Raw genomic sequence first — 18,101 nt, 5'->3', positions numbered from 1 at the left:
CAAATACGTCTATTTCTCTTTGACCTGAAATAGGCGGTCTTTAAGTTTTTATATATCACTACAACTGGAGTGTTTAAAGTTTAAACTGGATTAAAGCTCAACTAGTAAAAAGTCAACACCTTTGAATAATTTTTTATAGAATTAACTCAAGTTATTCTACAATGAGATCAATGCGGTTTTAAAAATAAGTCACTGCATTCATGCTTAGCTTGTCTTGTCTTTTTAAAGGGCTCTATGGGACTTTACTGCTATCCAAGTTTAGCAAGAATAAGAAAAAAAAATTCAATGGCAGCTTCTTGTTCAGTATGGAAGCAAACAGTGTAAACTGAAAGGAAAGGAAGAACTTTTAGCACTTTTCCAAATCATCCAAAAGGAGACAGGAAAAGAGCTGGGAAACAGAGAGGCAACTGCTTAGAAATTTCAGGGACGACATTAAGGTAAGCATGTTGTTGCTAGAAGATGTGTAAAATATGCATTAATTAAATACATAAGTTAGCTATAAAAGAAAATTAAGATCACGGAGGAAAAAGCTGCACGTTATCTTTCTGTTTCTTTAAAGAAATAGGAGACATGAATTTAAGCACCGCAAAGACTTGATAGTTATTTATAGATAACTCTGGCAAAAGATAGGTGAAGTCACTTTGAATATTAACATTAATGTAAGCACTTAGTTTTATCAATAATTCAACTATTAATTGAATATGACAAGCACACAAATATTAATGTTTATGATATTACACACTTGTCTCTTGAGACTGACATTAAATAACAAATCAATACGAAGAACCCTAAGAGGTCACCCACTGTGGTTTCTCTGTGGCACCTCTCAAGAATTATCTATTCATTAACGATTTGCTGTAATCTTTCAAGTCTTTATTCTTCAAAAGTTGTAGAGTATCTCTAACACATTTATATGTCTTTCAACGTTTTGTATGTATCTATTGATTTATTTTAGTCAGACTGAGAGGTTTTCAAAGGTAAAGACATACATATGCACCTGTGTTGCACACAATGACATAAACATATATTCATACACACTCCCACACACGACTGACAGACACCACACACGCACACTGACTTCGGTCATTCTGAAAGTAAGACCTGCACTCGGAGAAAAGGTGGGACCTGAGCTGAGACGGGAAGGTACTGTGCTGGACCTGGGAACCCTGACAGGCCCCAAAAGTCCTGCCGGGTCTCCTATCCTGCCCTGGTTTGCCAGACGCATCTGGGAGTCATGCAAAAAGCTGTGAGAGAGGAGCCGTGACCCAGGGCAGCGGGACACTGGGGAGAAAGGACTGTGAGAGGTGGTGGGGATGGAAGTCTAGTACCGTAGTTTGGAGGAAATGGAAACTGCTGCGCATTTGCCTGGGGGATCCGGGGGTTGCTCAGAGTTGCTGGTATACCACTAGGAGCCACCATGCTCGAGGTCATATTCAACCCCTGTCCTCTCATCATCAAAGTTCGCTGCTGAACTTGCTGTTGCTGATGCATGTGTCTCTGTCGAAGATGCTGGTTCAGGATTTCCCTCTGTCTCTGGGCCAGCATCTGTGCATTAATAGGCGCCTGAAATGGGGGGCAATACACGGAGGGAAACATCGGGGGTAGACACAGATTGAAAAACTGTACATTAGAAATAGGAGAACAAATGCTACTGTCTCGTGCAAAATTATTTGGAAAATAAAATTACACGCAAAGAACATTTCAGAGTTGAACAACAGGTAGTTGAGAATGTGAGCTTCTGAGTTCTAGAGAGAGGATGATTATTCCGAAATGTTGCAATGACTTCCATGGATAAGTTCAATGTTAATATCAATTAACTCGGGATTCACTGTGAGAAGACACAGTTAACTAAAGGACCTCACAATGATCCAGTCCTGTCTCTAAGAAGACTCTGTGATATAAACCTTTAGGATGGCAATTTAGAGTCTCATTTAAGGGACATTCAAGTCTAAAAGGAAACAAAATCACTGTGCCAAAAGGTGGCTTGAAGTACTTCAGCAAAGGCAGAACAGAGGCAGGAAGAAAGGAGGGAGTGTAGGGAGAGAGAGGGTGATCGAAACATACAAAGAGGCCAGGACAGAAGTGGGGGGAGGAGGGGAGGGGGGGAGGGAGGGAAGGGACACCAGTGCTTGCTGTCAGGAGGTATGAGGCTGTTTATGGGTCCAAGCAATACACAGTCGATTCTCATTATTCATGGATTCCGTATTTGTGAACTTGCCTACTTGCTATTATTTATTTGTAACCCCCAAATCAATATTCACAGCACTGTTGTCGTTTATGGACATGTGCAGAGTGGCTAAAAATCTGAGATGCCCAATGTGCACATTCCCACTGAGGTTAGAACAAGGTGACATTCGGCCTTGCTGAGCTCTCATGCTATACACAAGCATCCATTCTGTGGACTATTTAGTTCCACGATTTTCCACATTGTTGTGCTTTCTGTTGGTGATTTTGCTGTTTAAAATGGCTCCTGAGAGTAGTGCTGAAGTGCTCTCATGTTGCTAAGTGTAAGAGGCTGTGATGTGCCTTATGGAAAAAACGTGCGTTAGATGAACTTCACTCAGACATGAGTCACAGGGCTGTTGGCCTAGAATTTAATGTTCATGAATCAGCAACACATATTGAATCAGGTGTCTTGAAGCTGAAACACACATAAAACAAGGCTGTGCACTGGCAGACTGATGAAAATGTGGTGGCCAGGGGCTCTCAGGAACCAAACCCTCCATTTCTCCCAGGAGCAATGGTTCAACATTCGCTAATTCAGCATTTGAGGTAACTTTGCAGAACACAGTGGACGTGAATAATGAGAATCGACTGTACCTGGCAATAAAAATCGCAGTGGTTAGGAGGCAACTACAAAAGTGATAGACTAGGTAGATAACTGAAGGACACTACACAGATCCACTGTTTTGATCCGGATCTTATGGCTGCTGAGTTACTGTAAGCAGGAAATCAAGGAGGAAGAAATGAAAAGAGAAGTTAAATGGATACAATGAAAGCTGATGGCTGGTCTGTTCCTTACCTGTGTTGGGACTCCAGGCCTCAGAGTCAAGTTCACATTTGAAACATTGCTGATTTGATTCATAAGCGGCTGGCGATTCTAAATGCACACATATAGGAATCAATACACTTTTTAAACAGAATGTATTTATTTTCAAATCACCTTTCTCAAGAAATCACCCTCCCAACCCAACATCTGCTTGCTACCGGATATTGAAAACACATGGTTTGCAACTGAATTTTCTTATAAAGCTAGTTATCAGTGAGGTTTACCATTGCTTACAACTGAGAAATTATTTCGGACAGTTTGGAAAACACACTGCTTGCAAGGGAGAAAGGGAGCAGAAGGATCAGAAAAGGAAACCAAGAGGAAGACCAGGAAAGTGAGAGGAGATTTTAAAGCCTGCAACATTGTTATTTTCTACAGAACAGACACCTGTCTGGCTCATTTCAATGAGAACATATTTTCCTGAGCTAAACTTATAATCCACAAGGCAATATCACGCCACCACCATTCAGCTAACAGTGACTATTTTGTCATGAGCCAGGACTAATGATAGGAGCTACTGTTGTCTTGAGTGCTCACTTTGGGCTAGAAACTGTGCCAGGCCCTTTAAACATACACATATTGCCCTGGACTGTACCTCCATTTTCCTGATAGGAAAATGGAGGCTGAGAGAGCTCACGGTTAGGCCGTTAGTAAAGAACCGAGCTAGGAAGTAAAAGGACAGCTGCTCTGTGCTGGAGTGGAGGGAGTGGAGGGAGTGGAGGAGAAAGGAAGGAAAGAAGAGAAGTAGAAAAGAGTATGAACATTGCAGGATCATCTTGGGTAAGTTTTCACCCTCTTAGAAAGGACAGAATGAGATGTAATAAGCAGAACTGCTGTGCCATGTCACGTCAATCTTCCCCATGTCTCTCCCACCATGCCCCTGACTTTCCAGGTGCTGCTGAAGAACACACCTGCTGTGCTTGGAGGCGATGCTGCAGCTGAAGCCTGAGTTGATTTGGCTGATTCTGCACCAGGCCCGTGGGCCTGAGGCCAGGTCTGGGCTGCATTCGGAGAGTGGCGTAACTAGGCCGCTGTCCCATGGCATGAAAGTTGGGATCTTGCATGGGAGTATAGCCGCCCTGGGCCATTTGTGCCTGAGACGCATACTGCTGTGGGAAAACGGGGGCCTTCTGCTCCAGCATGATGTTGGAATCCTGACTTGAGAACTGCTCTGGATCTACTGCTTGGCTCTGAAGAGAAATCCCCCAGACAACAAACAAATAAATAAACCACTAAATGTAGCAGAGTAAATAAATACAAGGCTGTTTTTTCTCACGGCCATATATTTGATGCTTTTTATACTGTACTTACCACACAAAGGTACTTTTAGCTTGAGTCTACTGTTCTTCCTAGGAAATGCCTCTTTGTTCAATAGCTCCAGTTACAGGAGGCAAGAAGCAGGCATGGGGCCTGACTCCCAGCAATACTTCTCCCAGGGAAGGGAGAAACGGGTCCCGACTCCAGAATGTTCCCTACTCACTCCACCCATCAGAGACTGACCTGCACTTTAAGTTGCAAACGTCCCCTAGAGGTGGTTAAGCTTTATGATTGATTATTCATACCTGTATAAATCACTTTAATTAGATAATCGTGTTGGTACCCAGCTGGGAGCAGCAGTGTTGCGGTACCCACCACCATTATTCCCATTTTGCAGATAACAAAACTGAGACTTGGAGACGTGAAGCACACTGTAACAAGCCCAGCTGGCTGCTAACTAGTGGGTTCCAATCCAGTTTGTGATTTAGGACCTGAGCTGCTCACATCAGGGGGATAGCCTGTCTTTTTCAGCTGTTTCCTGTGGCTGTCAGAATCTCCTACATGGCTCCCATTTTGCCACCACCTTATTGCCTACTAGATGTATTTAACGTGTTTGTCATTCTTGACTTCTTAGGGCTGCCCCATCTATCTGGGTCAGAATGGGGCAAGTGTAGAAAGTCCAGAACTTCTCCAAGGGGGAACATCTAGACCCAGGCAGCCCTACATGCCAATGTGCAGAGCAGAAAGGTGTACCAGCTAATTCTCCTCTTCCTTCTGCTTCTAGGAGGCACTGCCACAACCTTCCTGATATATAGGAGGGAAGGACCCAAAGCAAAAACACCTCTCTGGTTCTCCTCAGCCTTGTAACTTCCTATGCCTTCCTCAAACCGATCTACCCAAGTTAAAGCAGGGGCCTGGGGGCCCCCAGACTCCTGGCTCAGATCAGCGTGGCCCTGAGGTCGACCATGGGAACTGGGCCCATTACCCTCTCCGTGAGAATTTTAAAAATGAGGATGGAGCCTACGGGCGGGAAACCATTCAGTTTTGAATTACTGTTCCCTCTACATCTGCAAAACTGTCTCAAACTTTAAATATCTGCCCATCTTTAACAGAGAGAAAATTTAATTAAGTAATTTCCACTTGTAAAGAAAACACACAACTCTGATGAGTATAAAGTCTGTCTGTACTCTATATTTCCCCTGACTCCACCTAATAATCATATTTCTATAATTCAGTTTAATATGATGATATTAGAATGATGGTGGATTTGATAAGACAAAATGGAAATAATACAAATCAATGAAAAAAAAAGACTAAAAATATTAAATGATGAAATGATACCAGTTTTGATAAAACCAGTGCTACAAGTCACTCAGCAATCCCCAAAGATTACATTTTTAAATGTCACTTCGACAAAACTCAAGGATAACAATACTGAATGCTAAATTCTCACTACCACGAAAGGTGACCAAACCAGCCGCACAGGAAATACTTCAGCTCCATTTTCCTTTCTTGCTTTATTTCAGGTTATATCATGTAACCTCGAGTCATTTCGTTCCATTGTGCTGTTCTCAGTATGAATCGACAAGTCTTAACTCCCACTTAGGTCTGCTGAACTGTAGGAATTATGACAAGACTATTTTAACGCTTCAGAGAAGCCTCCAGTGACTCTGCAACACCTTCTCACGGAGCCTCGTGACACGTCACACATCCAAGAAGTAGATGGGACGCTGGAAGGCACTTCTCAGCAATAAGGAATAAAGATGATTCATGCCGAGAACCGAGTTCGACAGCGGCAAGACTGCAATGGTTTTTCCTAGGTTACTCTTTATCCAGTAAACCAGGATGCCTGCTTCACACGAATTTAGCTGAGCAGCCTGATTCAGAAAGCGTTATGCTATTTCACGAGACCACGCTAGGTTATTGGTTGTATTATTGCTATAAAGCACTTTTAAAGCCGAGAATTACTTTAAGTAACCAACTAATTACACCAGGAGGAGAAAGCTGAATAAGGGGACAAAGACTGGTCAACTTCCTCACATTCCCATTTATGCTTAAATCTCTCAGAAGTTATTATGGGCTAAACCCACACAAAGGTCAAAACGGTCAATGAATTGCAGCGACCACTAAAATGACTTCTGCTAATTCATACAAAGTATTCTTTTAACACAAAGTGCTTTTTATCACTAGCCCACAAACGCGAGATTAACACGGTGACCACGGAGGCTCGTTTTTTAGATGAAAGGGTTCCAGGCCGTCAGGGCAGCAACATTCTGGTCTTGGTTTCTCTGCTCTCTGCTCCTTGCATGTCCCTCCCTGTCATTAAGTGAGCTGGACTTGAGTTTCTCCTGTCAGCTCAATAACCCAAATGATATGTAATGCTCATTCTCAGTGTTTTCCATTCTCGGGCAACAGTTTATATGGGAGTAACAGGAGAGAAAGAAAAGAGAGCTAGCTTGTTACGAGATAAAAAGTATTCTAAACAGGGGACTGCAGAATTTCTGTGAACAAAAGAAAATGGACACCTTCGTGCCCATGAGAGCGCTCGGCCCCACCAGCTTCCCTCGGCGCGCACCTGGCTGACCAGCTCGGGTATTCCCAGAGCTCTGTCAATCTCCTCCAGGCCGTCGAAGTTCCGCAAGGCCAAATAGAGCTGGTCCAGGAGGGCGCCCTCATCGCTCGGCGACTCCGCGGCAGGATGCGGACACAGCAGGTCATCCGGAGAGCTGGCGAACGGCTGCCTGTAAACAGACAAACTTCATCTCGGGCGTATGGAAAAGCGAGTTGATTACAGAACATTTTTTCTTCTTAAAGACAAAAGTATGAGTTGACTTCCAGGGTCTTTGTAGTAAAATACTGTTCTAGCCGGACACAGAACAAAACGACAACCCAAAACGACAGATAGGCTCTGTTCGGGGCTACAGAGGAGGGACACAGACCAGGCATCTGATGCCTGATACTCGTTTTTATTGCCCTCCACTTTAAAGCCGCCATGGCTGAGGCTTAGAAGGGTTACACCATTCGCTGGAGACCACACAGGCAGACACTGGGAAGCTGGGACTCCAATACAGACCTGTATGACTCCAGGGTCCCCCTGACCACTGTATTTCCACAAATCCACGCTGACGCCTCAAGCATATATGTATTTACTTTGCACTGAAGTAATCAAAGGACTTTGCTGAACGTTAGTAGGAAAGACCAATTGATTGAATAGTTTTATTTCACATGAGGCAACGATGACCCATAAAAGCTACATTAATTTTTTTGAACACAGCTGTCACTAGACTAAACTGGGCTGGACTCATAGGAAATTTCTTAGCCATGAGTAAGCAGGACTTGTACACATTTATTAAAGCCCTCAAGAAGTGTGGCTGTTAGCCTCCCGAATTAGTCAAGAAAAGTAGATCATGAAGATGCAAATTACATTTGATATTATATAAAGTAATAGGTGATAAAACCATAACACTAAACTCCACAACCTATGGCATATAAAACTCCTATAATTTAAACTAATTGACAAATTGGGGGAGCTTTTTAAAAAGAGCTTCTGAGTTACTTTAATACAAAAGGAGAAATGCTACTTGTATTTCACCAAAACAGTCTAATTTGTACTTTTAGAGTTACTATATGATGTTTTGGAGAAAATAAAAGTTTCCAGGTAAGTAACCTCATGCTTAAGCAAATGAGAACAGATTCATCAAGGGATGAAGTTACCTACCTAACCCAGTTTAATATGCCATGTTTTCTAAAGACAGCCTAATATGCCACTCTGGCCTGGAATTCTGAAATGCTGGGTATTAAAGCCAATAATTCATTTCAAATAGTTATAACACAGTGCATTAAAAACAGCCTATGCTCTCCATTGATCCCTAGTTATGTGTAAAGAACACACCTAATCAAGTGTAGCCTCGAGGACACTCCTGTCTGCTGTCCCTGGCTCCCAGCCCACATGCCCACGGCCCCGAGGCATCACAACCTGGCTGTGCAGCCACAACCACGAGCCAAGGGGTGTGCTACGCTGTCCACCGGTCACGGCCACGCGGTCCTGCGTTGCTAAAGGCATCCACGAGCACTCTCAGAGGCTCACGCTCTTGTTTGCGGGCTCTTTTTCCACCCGCCTCTTCTCCCCATCATTGCCTTGGTTCCCAGGTAAGACATCATGCCTGGGAAGAGGTTCCCCACCACCTTCCGGCTTGTCTCCCTTCCACACTCTCCCAGAATTAACTTTGTTAACACAAATGGGATCAGGTCAGCCCACTACTGCTGCACGGAGGGAGTGGGAGGAAGGAGCAGATGCCGAAGAGCGACAACAAGGAGGAGAAAAACCACAGGACCGCATGTCACGGAGGCAAAGAGAGGAGGAAATTCCCTAGAGGAGAGGCCAACATTTGGATGTGGTAAGTTTCATGAAAAAGAGTTCCGTTGGCCAAGAGTGGATGTCATCTATTTATCGGATTCTCTGAGGCCTGAGACCTCCTTCCCCAAAGACGCCAGCTAAGCGAGGCATTAAAGTATTTTCTGTCTAGCTTTATTTTAGAATGTTCACCTTCTGTTTCGTCAGAAGCTTCATTCCTAAACAACCACAACCCCCCACCGCAGATCTCTCCAGTGACGACAGGCTAATGTGAAATCTCCTTTCTCTTCTGACGCGAGCCAGGCTGCAGACTCCCCAGCCCGGCATCTGCCTGAGACCCAGCGCCAGGGGAAGGGGAGGTGCTGGCTTGTGTCTCGGCAAGACAACTCCACCCTCGGAAAGACACCTCCAAAGGGTTACAGGAAAAAACTAAATGCAAATGTTCATTCGCATTTAAACGATTTCCTACATAATGAAACAATTATGCTTTTCTTTTCTTCTTTTAATTAAAAAATGAAACTCATCTATGAGAGAGATTCAAAAGCAGACGAGTACCTCCAGGCCTTCCCATTTTGGCCGAGTTGGACTCTAGAGACCTTCCTGCTGACACTCTCCCTTCTCTTCTACAATGACGCCGTCAAGTTCCTTTTCCCAAAACACACTTTACTGAGCGGATTCAAAATTCTTATTTCAGCTCTCCGAGGAAAATGTCTAAGTCCCTGGGACACGGTGGGGTGGCGGAATTCAGGGACACACACACCCTCTTCGGTAAAGTCTAACTTTTCCAAACTTAAAGCCTACAATGTCCCTGTGAGACCCAGCCACCCTGGGAAATGGATCTTACTCCAGAAGATGCCATACACGGCACCATAATGCCAAGACTTATGACTCCACACTTCCCACTCTCTTCCCCATCTACAATTCTATCTTCCCATCAGGTCCTGATGTATCCCCTTCATAGCCACTCTTGACCACCCCCACCCCCAACTCTAGCACCACCTACTGTGCTATGCTGAACTGAGATTGGCATGCACGTTAAAAACGTCAACTTTGGACTGTACCCAGAGAAGACATTTTAAATCTCTTTGTTGGCCCAGTACTGGAACTGCATAGGTTCAGTAAGCTTCCAGCTGGTGAAAATGAAAGGTTCCTGTTCTAGCCTGAATATCATACCTTATACCCCAAGAAATACATTGTGTTGTGGCTTGGTATTATAAATTTGGGCATATCAGGAGTTTTATCATTTCCCTTAGAGACATCATAATATGGTTGGTTTATAGAAAAAATATTGATCCAGACCTCCAATTCCAACTTTATAAATGGCCGCCAACATAATGAAGAAATTATTTTCCAACATTTTGGGCAATTACAAATATAGTTACAATCCAGATGGTGTCCGACAAACATAATATTAAGACCAGGATGAAATTCAGAGGAATAAGGGAAGAACTCACACAGGCCTCAGGCTGGTGCAAAACGGCAACACACCAGCAGAAGAAAGATGCATCATCCACAGAAACCTCATTTCTTGAAACCTACACTTTTTATGGCCTAGCAGGACATTAAGGATGGCAATAAGAAGGGGAATAAGGTTAATTCTGAGCTCTTGTTTGAGAAACCATACCATTACCACGCATTCTCAACATGTATTTTCAAAATTCTGGAAAAAGTAGCAGCTACTACATGATGAGAAATCATCAGCAAAAGAAATTTTCCTCTTAGACTCATTTCAAACAAGAGAAAATGAAATTAACTCAAATTATGAACTTAATGTGAAAGCAAGTTTTTCATGAAAGGCAGCTACTGTATTTCAAGAGAAAATAACTTTTACAAATCCAATAGAAATTTTCAAAAAATCATCTATAAATTTTGGGCTATATTTTAAACATCTCTTTTACATACCAGATGAATGAAGGGGGAAAAACACAGTGGAACTACAGAAAATGGAAATTCAGCTATAAATAAATATGTGAATATGTTAGAGATTTAAGGGCTAAGCTTTTTTTTGTTTTTGAAATGTGTACATAAACTAATGCTGGGTTAATAAAACATTAAAATACCTATTCCTAAATAGGTAGGCAGTAAAGATATAAAATATTAACGGTGATACTTATAAAGGGGATAAAAAAAGCATGGCTTTTCTTTTATTTCAGAAGAGAGATGTATTTACAACTTTGTTATCCATCACTTCTGAATTTCTATGACAACAAGATTACCATAAAGTTGGTCATAAATTTCTTCCAAACGGAATTATTTAAAATAAAAAAAGTGGGATAAGTGGCTGGAAAAACTGAAATAACTTTAAAAGTGGTGAAAATGTTTTGCTTTGTCCACACAGTTCTCATACAAAGAAAAGTGACAGACAGTCATGGAAGCAACAAGAGAACAGGGGCATCGCTGAGTCACAGAAACTCACACAGCAAACGAAGCAAGCTTATTCTGTACCTGGACCCAGTACAAACTCTGGAGTTCTTCCATTTTTGTTTTAACAGAACTCTCATCTGTTTGGGTAATAGTGAAAATCCTAACTTTGGGCCTAGTTTTCCCTAGAAACTAATCTTTGACATTTCACCCAAAAACAGCTATCAGGTGCTGGATTTAACTGTTGTGCTGCATTTTTATTATGTGCAAGTTTCCAGGGAAATGGATGGGTTTTTAATATACCAAATAAACAGATTTAGAAAAAGCCTAACACTCACCAACACTGTGACATTAGACTCGAAGAGCTGGAAGGGCCCTGAGGAAGTATGACTACAGTGCTCACGTGCGCCATGCTTGATCCCCAAGCAAACCCAGCCACGGGGGCTACACACCCAGCGCAGCCAGGGCAGCGAGCGCTGCACGACTGACTGTGGTTCTTCTGCTTGTTTCTCTACTGCCTCACCTCTACTCAAAGCACAGCAGAGGAGGACCAGGGGTGCTGGCATCATCTGGGGCTTGTTAGAAATGCAGAATCCTGGGCCCCACCCAGACCTGCCTTTCACTGAGGCCCCAGAGGTGGTTCATAGGCACAGTGGGGTTTGAAAACACTAGCTTCTCCCCTACGTGAATGGAATACAGCTGGCAGCACCCTTCCTTCTTCATCGCCTTAAACCAGTTATTAAGCAGTTTCCCTGATGTTCTTTTTTTTCTCAGTGAAATTACCAGCTCACTTTTTCTCCCATAGCCTATTGCTGAGCTCATATTCATCTTCTGCTATTTTTTTTTTAAACTTCATTGAATCTTTTATTTTGTTATTAGTGCAGTTGAGCAAATTTCCAACTCCTAGCGCCTGTGTACAGCAGAGGGGAACCCAGCCCGGTCTTTCTGCACCATCCTCTCCTCTTCCGGCACTCTATCAGACAATGCTCTGCTGCGATGCACGGGGTTTCCATGGCCAATTTTTTAGAAGTGGGTGACCAGGTCCTTCTTCCTAGTCTGTCTAGTCTGGAAACTCCACTGAAACCTGTCCACCATGGGTGACCCTGCTGGTATTCGAAATACCGATGGCAGAGCTTTCAGCATCCCAGCAGCCACAGTATGACAACCAATAGCTGGGAGGTGTGGGTCTCTGACCAGGCTGGGCCGTGGTGGTGAGAGCGCCCAATCTTAACCACCACACCACTGGGGCTGGAGGAATCCTTTATTAATCCCCTAAGATACAGAGAGGAAAATGGACACCACACGGTAATGCTGAGCTATGCAACGCCGACTAGGACAAAAACATTCCATTTCAGAGTAGAACTTACTCCCAAATCTGTATTTTTTAAAAAAACAAATAAGAAGCTCTGGAAATGTACTGAAATTTCAGAAACCCTGTTGACTTCCATCATTTGTGAATTTGATACGAGTATTACATACTTTTGGACTAGAATAATCCCCAAAGGTCAAAACGTTCACTCTGCCTCACTTAGCCTCCAGCCCACCTACTTACATATTAGCCTCAAGGCCAAATTCCCCCAGTGCCAGTTTTCTAAGAAGTTTACTTCTTGGAAAACATCGTCCGAATCCTTTGAGTTCCTACACTATCTCTTGCTTAGGCTCCTAACCGTACTCCTGCCTTGGGGCTCGTCACCCACCCCATCCTGCATGAGCAGCGCCATCGCTTAGGCCTCAAGGTCACCTGTGCAGCGTCTGCTTCCAGTGCTCTGCTTAAAACCAATGAGATCATGCATGTAACACAACTGTATGTTGGCTTTGCGGGAATAAGAGAAGTCTCAAAGAGGCAAACACAAAACAAAACAAAAAACACCCACGAGCTGAAACTTGGACGTCCCCTGACCCACTGGTACCAGGTGAATCTTTATCCATAAAGCAGGGGAGAGCCGGGGCTTTGGGCCACAGCCAAGTAAAAGAGCCAACCTGAGACTGCCGGCCGGAGCGGGGGGAATCCGAGTAGGGCCCCTGGCAGAGATCACCGCAAATCCTCTCTTAAGAAAAGCGTCCTCAGTTTTGACCCCAGGTCTTTCACTGACCAAGATCAACGATGAACTCTCAACAAAAGATTACCAAAATACTCAGGGAAACAGGCCACCATGAGGGAGAGTCAATCACTGGATTTCAAACTTTAAGAGATTAGGATATTGAATTATCAGATAAAGAAATTTAGAAAATAATGAGGAATATAATGTTTAAAGACATACAGACGGAATCACAAAAATAAGCAAACAATAAGAGACTATGAAAAATGACCAAATAGAACTTTTAGAAATGAAACATATAGTTGGATTAATAGCTAAAAAGATAATTAATGAACTGAAATACAGACATGAATAAATTATCTTGAATGCAGTTCAAAGAGACACGGAGAGGGAAAATACACGGATTAAGAAGCATGGAGGCGGAATTTCAAAAGATCCAATGTAGAACGAGAAGGTACAGCATGTCTGATCAGAATTCCAGAAAGGAAGGACAGAGAAAGTGGAGGAACGGCTGTACATAAAGAGGGAACAGCTAAAAATTCTCCAGATGATGAAAAACACGAATCCACAGATTTAAAAAAGCACAACACACACCAATACCAAGCAGTATAAAGCAATAAATCCACCTCTAGACACACTGTCGTGAAACTACAACGCAGCAAATACAAAGAATATTTCACAAGCAATTAGACAGAAAAGATCACCTACAAAGAAACAAAAACGAATAGACTAGTAATTAGAACCAAAAAAATCCTCAATCACCCTTGATTATATACCACTCTGTTTTTCAAAAAACGTTTTCAACAGCTTAATGAAAAAAGGCTGAATTCCCCAGAGTTTGGTATCTGAGACCCTTGATAAATCTATTCTATTACTACTCTTCCAGCTGATTTTATTTTTTTAAATGTGGTAAAAATATATATAACATAAAACTAGACTACTTTCTGTTACTCTAAACGTATCGTGTTGCTTCTGTAACATCTAGGCCACTGATCAGGCTGCTTTGGCCAGACGGACCGGCTTTTGCCATCTCTGCCTCCTGAAACTGCACCTTTTCTTTAAGACCCTGAGGCCTTCCCCAACCACCCCAACTGGACAATCTCTTGAAATACGGTTTATTTCTTATGGCATTTATAGTGCACACTACCTCATATTACAGTTATCAGTGTACATATTTTACTTTCCAACTAAATTGTCACTTCTTTAAAGGCATGCTGTAGATCTGATTTTTGGATTTCCCCCTCCCTGGCACCCCCCGGCCGGTGGACGATACAATTTGAATACATGACAACTGGTCAGGCACCAACTATTCAAAAGGAAAAGATTCACTTCTGGCATAGGTCTAAATAGCCTCCAGAACTCACGGGCCACTGCTCTGTTGGATCTCCTGGGTGCCCAGGACTCACCTGTTCTGGCTGGCAAAGGATGCCTGGTCTATCGGCAGGATGCTGTCAGGCCACGGGGCGGTCTGGTTTGGAGGAGCTTGTTGTTGGCTATACTGAGGTCCCCCCATGTTCATCTCTAATTCAGATGGCCCTGACAAGGGAGAAGAAAAGCATCCAAAAATCTTACAACTTGTAATCAAGGAAGTATCTATTTCTGCTATGTAATATGTGTGAAATATCTGGTTTACAGAAAATGAAAAAGACAGAAGCAATAATAATTAGGTGAAAATAGGGGGCCGGCTCCATGGCCGAGTGGTTAAGTTCGCGCGCTCCGCTGCGGCGGCCCAGGCTTCGGATCCTGGGCGCGGACATGGCACCACTCGTCAGGCCACGTTGAGGCGGTATCCCATATCCCACAACTAGAAGGACCTGCAACTAAGATATACAACTGTGTACAGGCGGGGCTTTGGGGAGATAAAGCAGAAAAAAAAAAAAGATTGGCAACAGTTGTTAGCCCAGGTGCCAATCTTTAAAAAAAACAAAATAATTAGGTGAAAATAATGAGACAGAATTTTTGTTCTGAGACAGAAACAGAGGCGATAAATATCAAGGCTCATTACCCAGTTAACGGAATATCTAGACCAGCAGGTCTAAACCTCTTACACTTAGGACCTTTATATTCTTAAAAAAAAAAAAGCTTTCGTTTACGTGGGTTGTATCCTACTGATATTTACTGTGTTGGAAATTAAAACTGGGAAATGCAAAAATAATTATTCATTAAATAATTAGTCATTTAAAAAGCATCATAATAAATCTATTATATGTTTTAACATAAACAAGATTTTTTAATGAAGAACGAAAAAAACCATTTTATTGGCATTGTTTTATGTTTTTGCAAATCACTTTAATGTCCAGACTCCTAGCAGAGCCAGAAGCTCTTACCTGCTTCCACATTTCCTCTACTGTGATACCACACAGCACATGACCTCTAGAACTCTATTGTACGGCGAGAGAGAATGAGAGTGAAGAAGGCAAGCGTGTCATACTTTAGTGTTATTATGAAAATAGTTGGGCCTCGCAGACCACCTGGAAGGGCATCAGGGTCCTGGGCTATGCTTCTGAGAAGTGCTGGTCCGGTCCACTTGCTCCTGCACTGTTATTAACTACACTTCAGAGGCCCAGATGACTCAGATGGGCTCTTTCTTATAAGCTCATTTTTAGAGGTTTAAAGCTAATGGACAATATGAGCTTTTTAATCATTTTATTGTTATCATTATTTGTAGACCTGCCTTCCATTACGACAGATAATTTCCTGGCTTTTTCGAGTTTATTAAAAATTGGAGAAATTCAGCTGCATAATAAAGTTTGGAGAGTCCTATTTTAAGCTCGTAAGCCAGGTGATGTGTCCCTCAGTGAAGAAAGGCTGAGGATAAATTAAATTTCTGGATGTTAGGAACTTATTATTATTATGATTTTTAAAAGAATGAATCAATATTTAAAAAATTTCCCAGTTTAATTTTGCATGGAAATCTGGTCATTTTTAGTATTTTTCATGCAAGCCTCAAATTATATGAATTTATGTTTGGCAACCACTCAACTTGAAGTACATTTTCTGTAGAAAGGTAATATGAATGTTATCTCTCAGAAACAACAAGCCAAATTGAATTGCTGAGCAATTAAATAAGTAGGTAAGAAAACTGACGCCAGAGGTAGGGTGAGAATTCTGCATTATCATGTCAAAACACTCCTGGCGTCTTTCCGTTAATGATTTAGCTCTTACTCATTGTGCAATATCTAAGTATATGAAAAAGTACATAAACATTAACTTATCTGAATTATGCTAATGTACAAGATAAGAGGAAGGTTAATATGTCAGTGATTAATAATCTTGAGCATGAGTTGCATAGACCATTAACTTTTTAAAATAACAGCTTTATTGAGATATAATTCACATATGATACAATTCACCCATTTAAAGTGTCTAATTCAGTGGGTTTTCGTATATTTGCAGAGTTGTGGAACCATCATGACAATCAAGTTTAGAACATTTTCACTCCCCCGAAAAGAAACCCCATGAACATTGGGAGCCCTCCCCACTCCCCCCGACCCTCAGCCCTAGGCAGCCACGAATCTGCTTTCCCCCTCCATGGATTTGCCTGTTCTGGACATGTCATGTAAATGGTATCACACAACGTGTCAGATCATTAATTTTAATGACATGTGCACTGTGCCCAAACCGAGTTCCAGCGCTCTTCACGTTCTGCGAGGTGTTCTGGAAGACCAGCACCTTCAGGGCGGATCTGGGAGAGCCTGGTCCAATACTCTAGGGTGCCGGCCCGGGAATCTGAATTTTAAGGTCCTGAGATGATTCTGATGATCATCCGGGGTCAGGAACTTCTGCTGTACCACTGAAATACTCCTTTAAAATATCACATATACAACATTTATAGTGTGACACTCTAATTCCTTCCCCCTCAAAGCTGAAACTGGATAATTTAATGAAAATAAAACGTCATAAAGGTAGTTGGTTCTCTTACATTCCTGGAAAACTTTTGAGATTCTATACAGAGTTCCAGCAAAGTCCCACTCATGGCAGTGTGACATGGAGGGATTACCTAAACTGCAAGCTAGGAGCAGGTCTTGAAAGAACTTACGGAGCTGTCACTCTCCTCGAAGAGAGCACCAAAACTAAAAGCAGAGAACACTGCAGCTACCTTACCTATATTCATGACCTGAGACTGAAGCATCTGTCTTTGGCCGGGCTGGCTGTTGGGTCTCATGGGGATGCTGGCTGTTGGGTTCCGAATCATACCTCCTTGGATTGGCCGGTTCATGGCACTGGTGGTAGCAGCACAGGTGACTCTCACAGCAGAACTCTGTGGTGCCCATTCCCCAGACGGCATGGTGGGCCGGGCAGAATTACTGCCAATCATTCCTGCAGGCAAGCCAAAGAAAACCAAGAGATGCAGTAACCGAGGACATACTCAGCGTGTATGAACACCAGAGTATCTGACTCTGCACAAGACAATCGTCCTGTAACACACGGTCAGCCCAGAGCTAACGCCCCCATCGGGACAGACGTGGGCCCTTGGCTCAGAAATAAGAATTGGCAATTACTACAAAGTTTTTCACGACATGGAGCTGCCACTCTTTACAGTTCGGAAAAGCTGTTAAAATTGTTCCCATATGTACTTAGACACAGGTGCTGTGGCGTGTGGATAACCCCAACTTCCTTCCTGAGGAAGTGAATCACATTAGCTGATACACACGTCAGTGCTTTACTTTCCAAAAGGGAGGTGAGGCTAAGAGGAACAAGGTAAAAACTGATAATCAATACCCTAATTATAAACCAAAATCACGATGAATATCCTGTGAAGCCCTCGCCAGACTTTTAAATCCTCGAATCCCTTTCCGAGTATTATAATTTGTTAAGATTCAATTGACCAAGGTGGCCCATAAGCCTGGGGAAATGGCAGGATCTTCCAGGCCAGGCAAGGGAAAGCCTACCACCTCAGCACACCTGGACCACCACGTTCCTGGTTACAGATCCAGAACGGGGTCGGGCAGATTTGTAAAAACCCTTTTACACTTGAGATATGAACAGTTATCTGACCACACACAACAACAGGAACACAGCACTGCCAAGTGGGATCAAG

The 18,101-nt window shown here is 42.8% G+C and overlaps 1 protein-coding gene across 24 annotated transcripts in view; it reads right to left on the bottom strand.

Moving 5' to 3' along the window:
- NCOA2 (nuclear receptor coactivator 2) overlaps positions 1 to 18,101 on the bottom strand; it is a 267,791-nt gene that overhangs the window by 14,496 nt on the left and 235,194 nt on the right. For all 24 annotated transcript variants that reach the window (XM_070630457.1, XM_070630452.1, XM_070630466.1 and 21 more), the window contains 6 exons: positions 17,165 to 17,380; positions 14,467 to 14,596; positions 6,882 to 7,047; positions 3,961 to 4,239; positions 3,023 to 3,100; positions 1,329 to 1,563 (listed from right to left, as the gene is read on the bottom strand). In XM_070630457.1, the coding sequence (XP_070486558.1) occupies positions 1,329 to 1,563; positions 3,023 to 3,100; positions 3,961 to 4,239; positions 6,882 to 7,047; positions 14,467 to 14,596; positions 17,165 to 17,380 (1,104 nt within the window). The remainder of the gene's footprint in view (positions 1 to 1,328; positions 1,564 to 3,022; positions 3,101 to 3,960; positions 4,240 to 6,881; positions 7,048 to 14,466; positions 14,597 to 17,164; positions 17,381 to 18,101) is intronic.

Source organism: Equus przewalskii, chromosome 8 (assembly GCF_037783145.1).
Source record: "Equus przewalskii isolate Varuska chromosome 8, EquPr2, whole genome shotgun sequence".
NCBI lineage: Eukaryota > Metazoa > Chordata > Mammalia > Perissodactyla > Equidae > Equus > Equus przewalskii.
The sequence above is the reverse complement of the archived record's forward strand: the minus strand, read 5'-3'. Positions and strand labels throughout refer to the sequence as shown.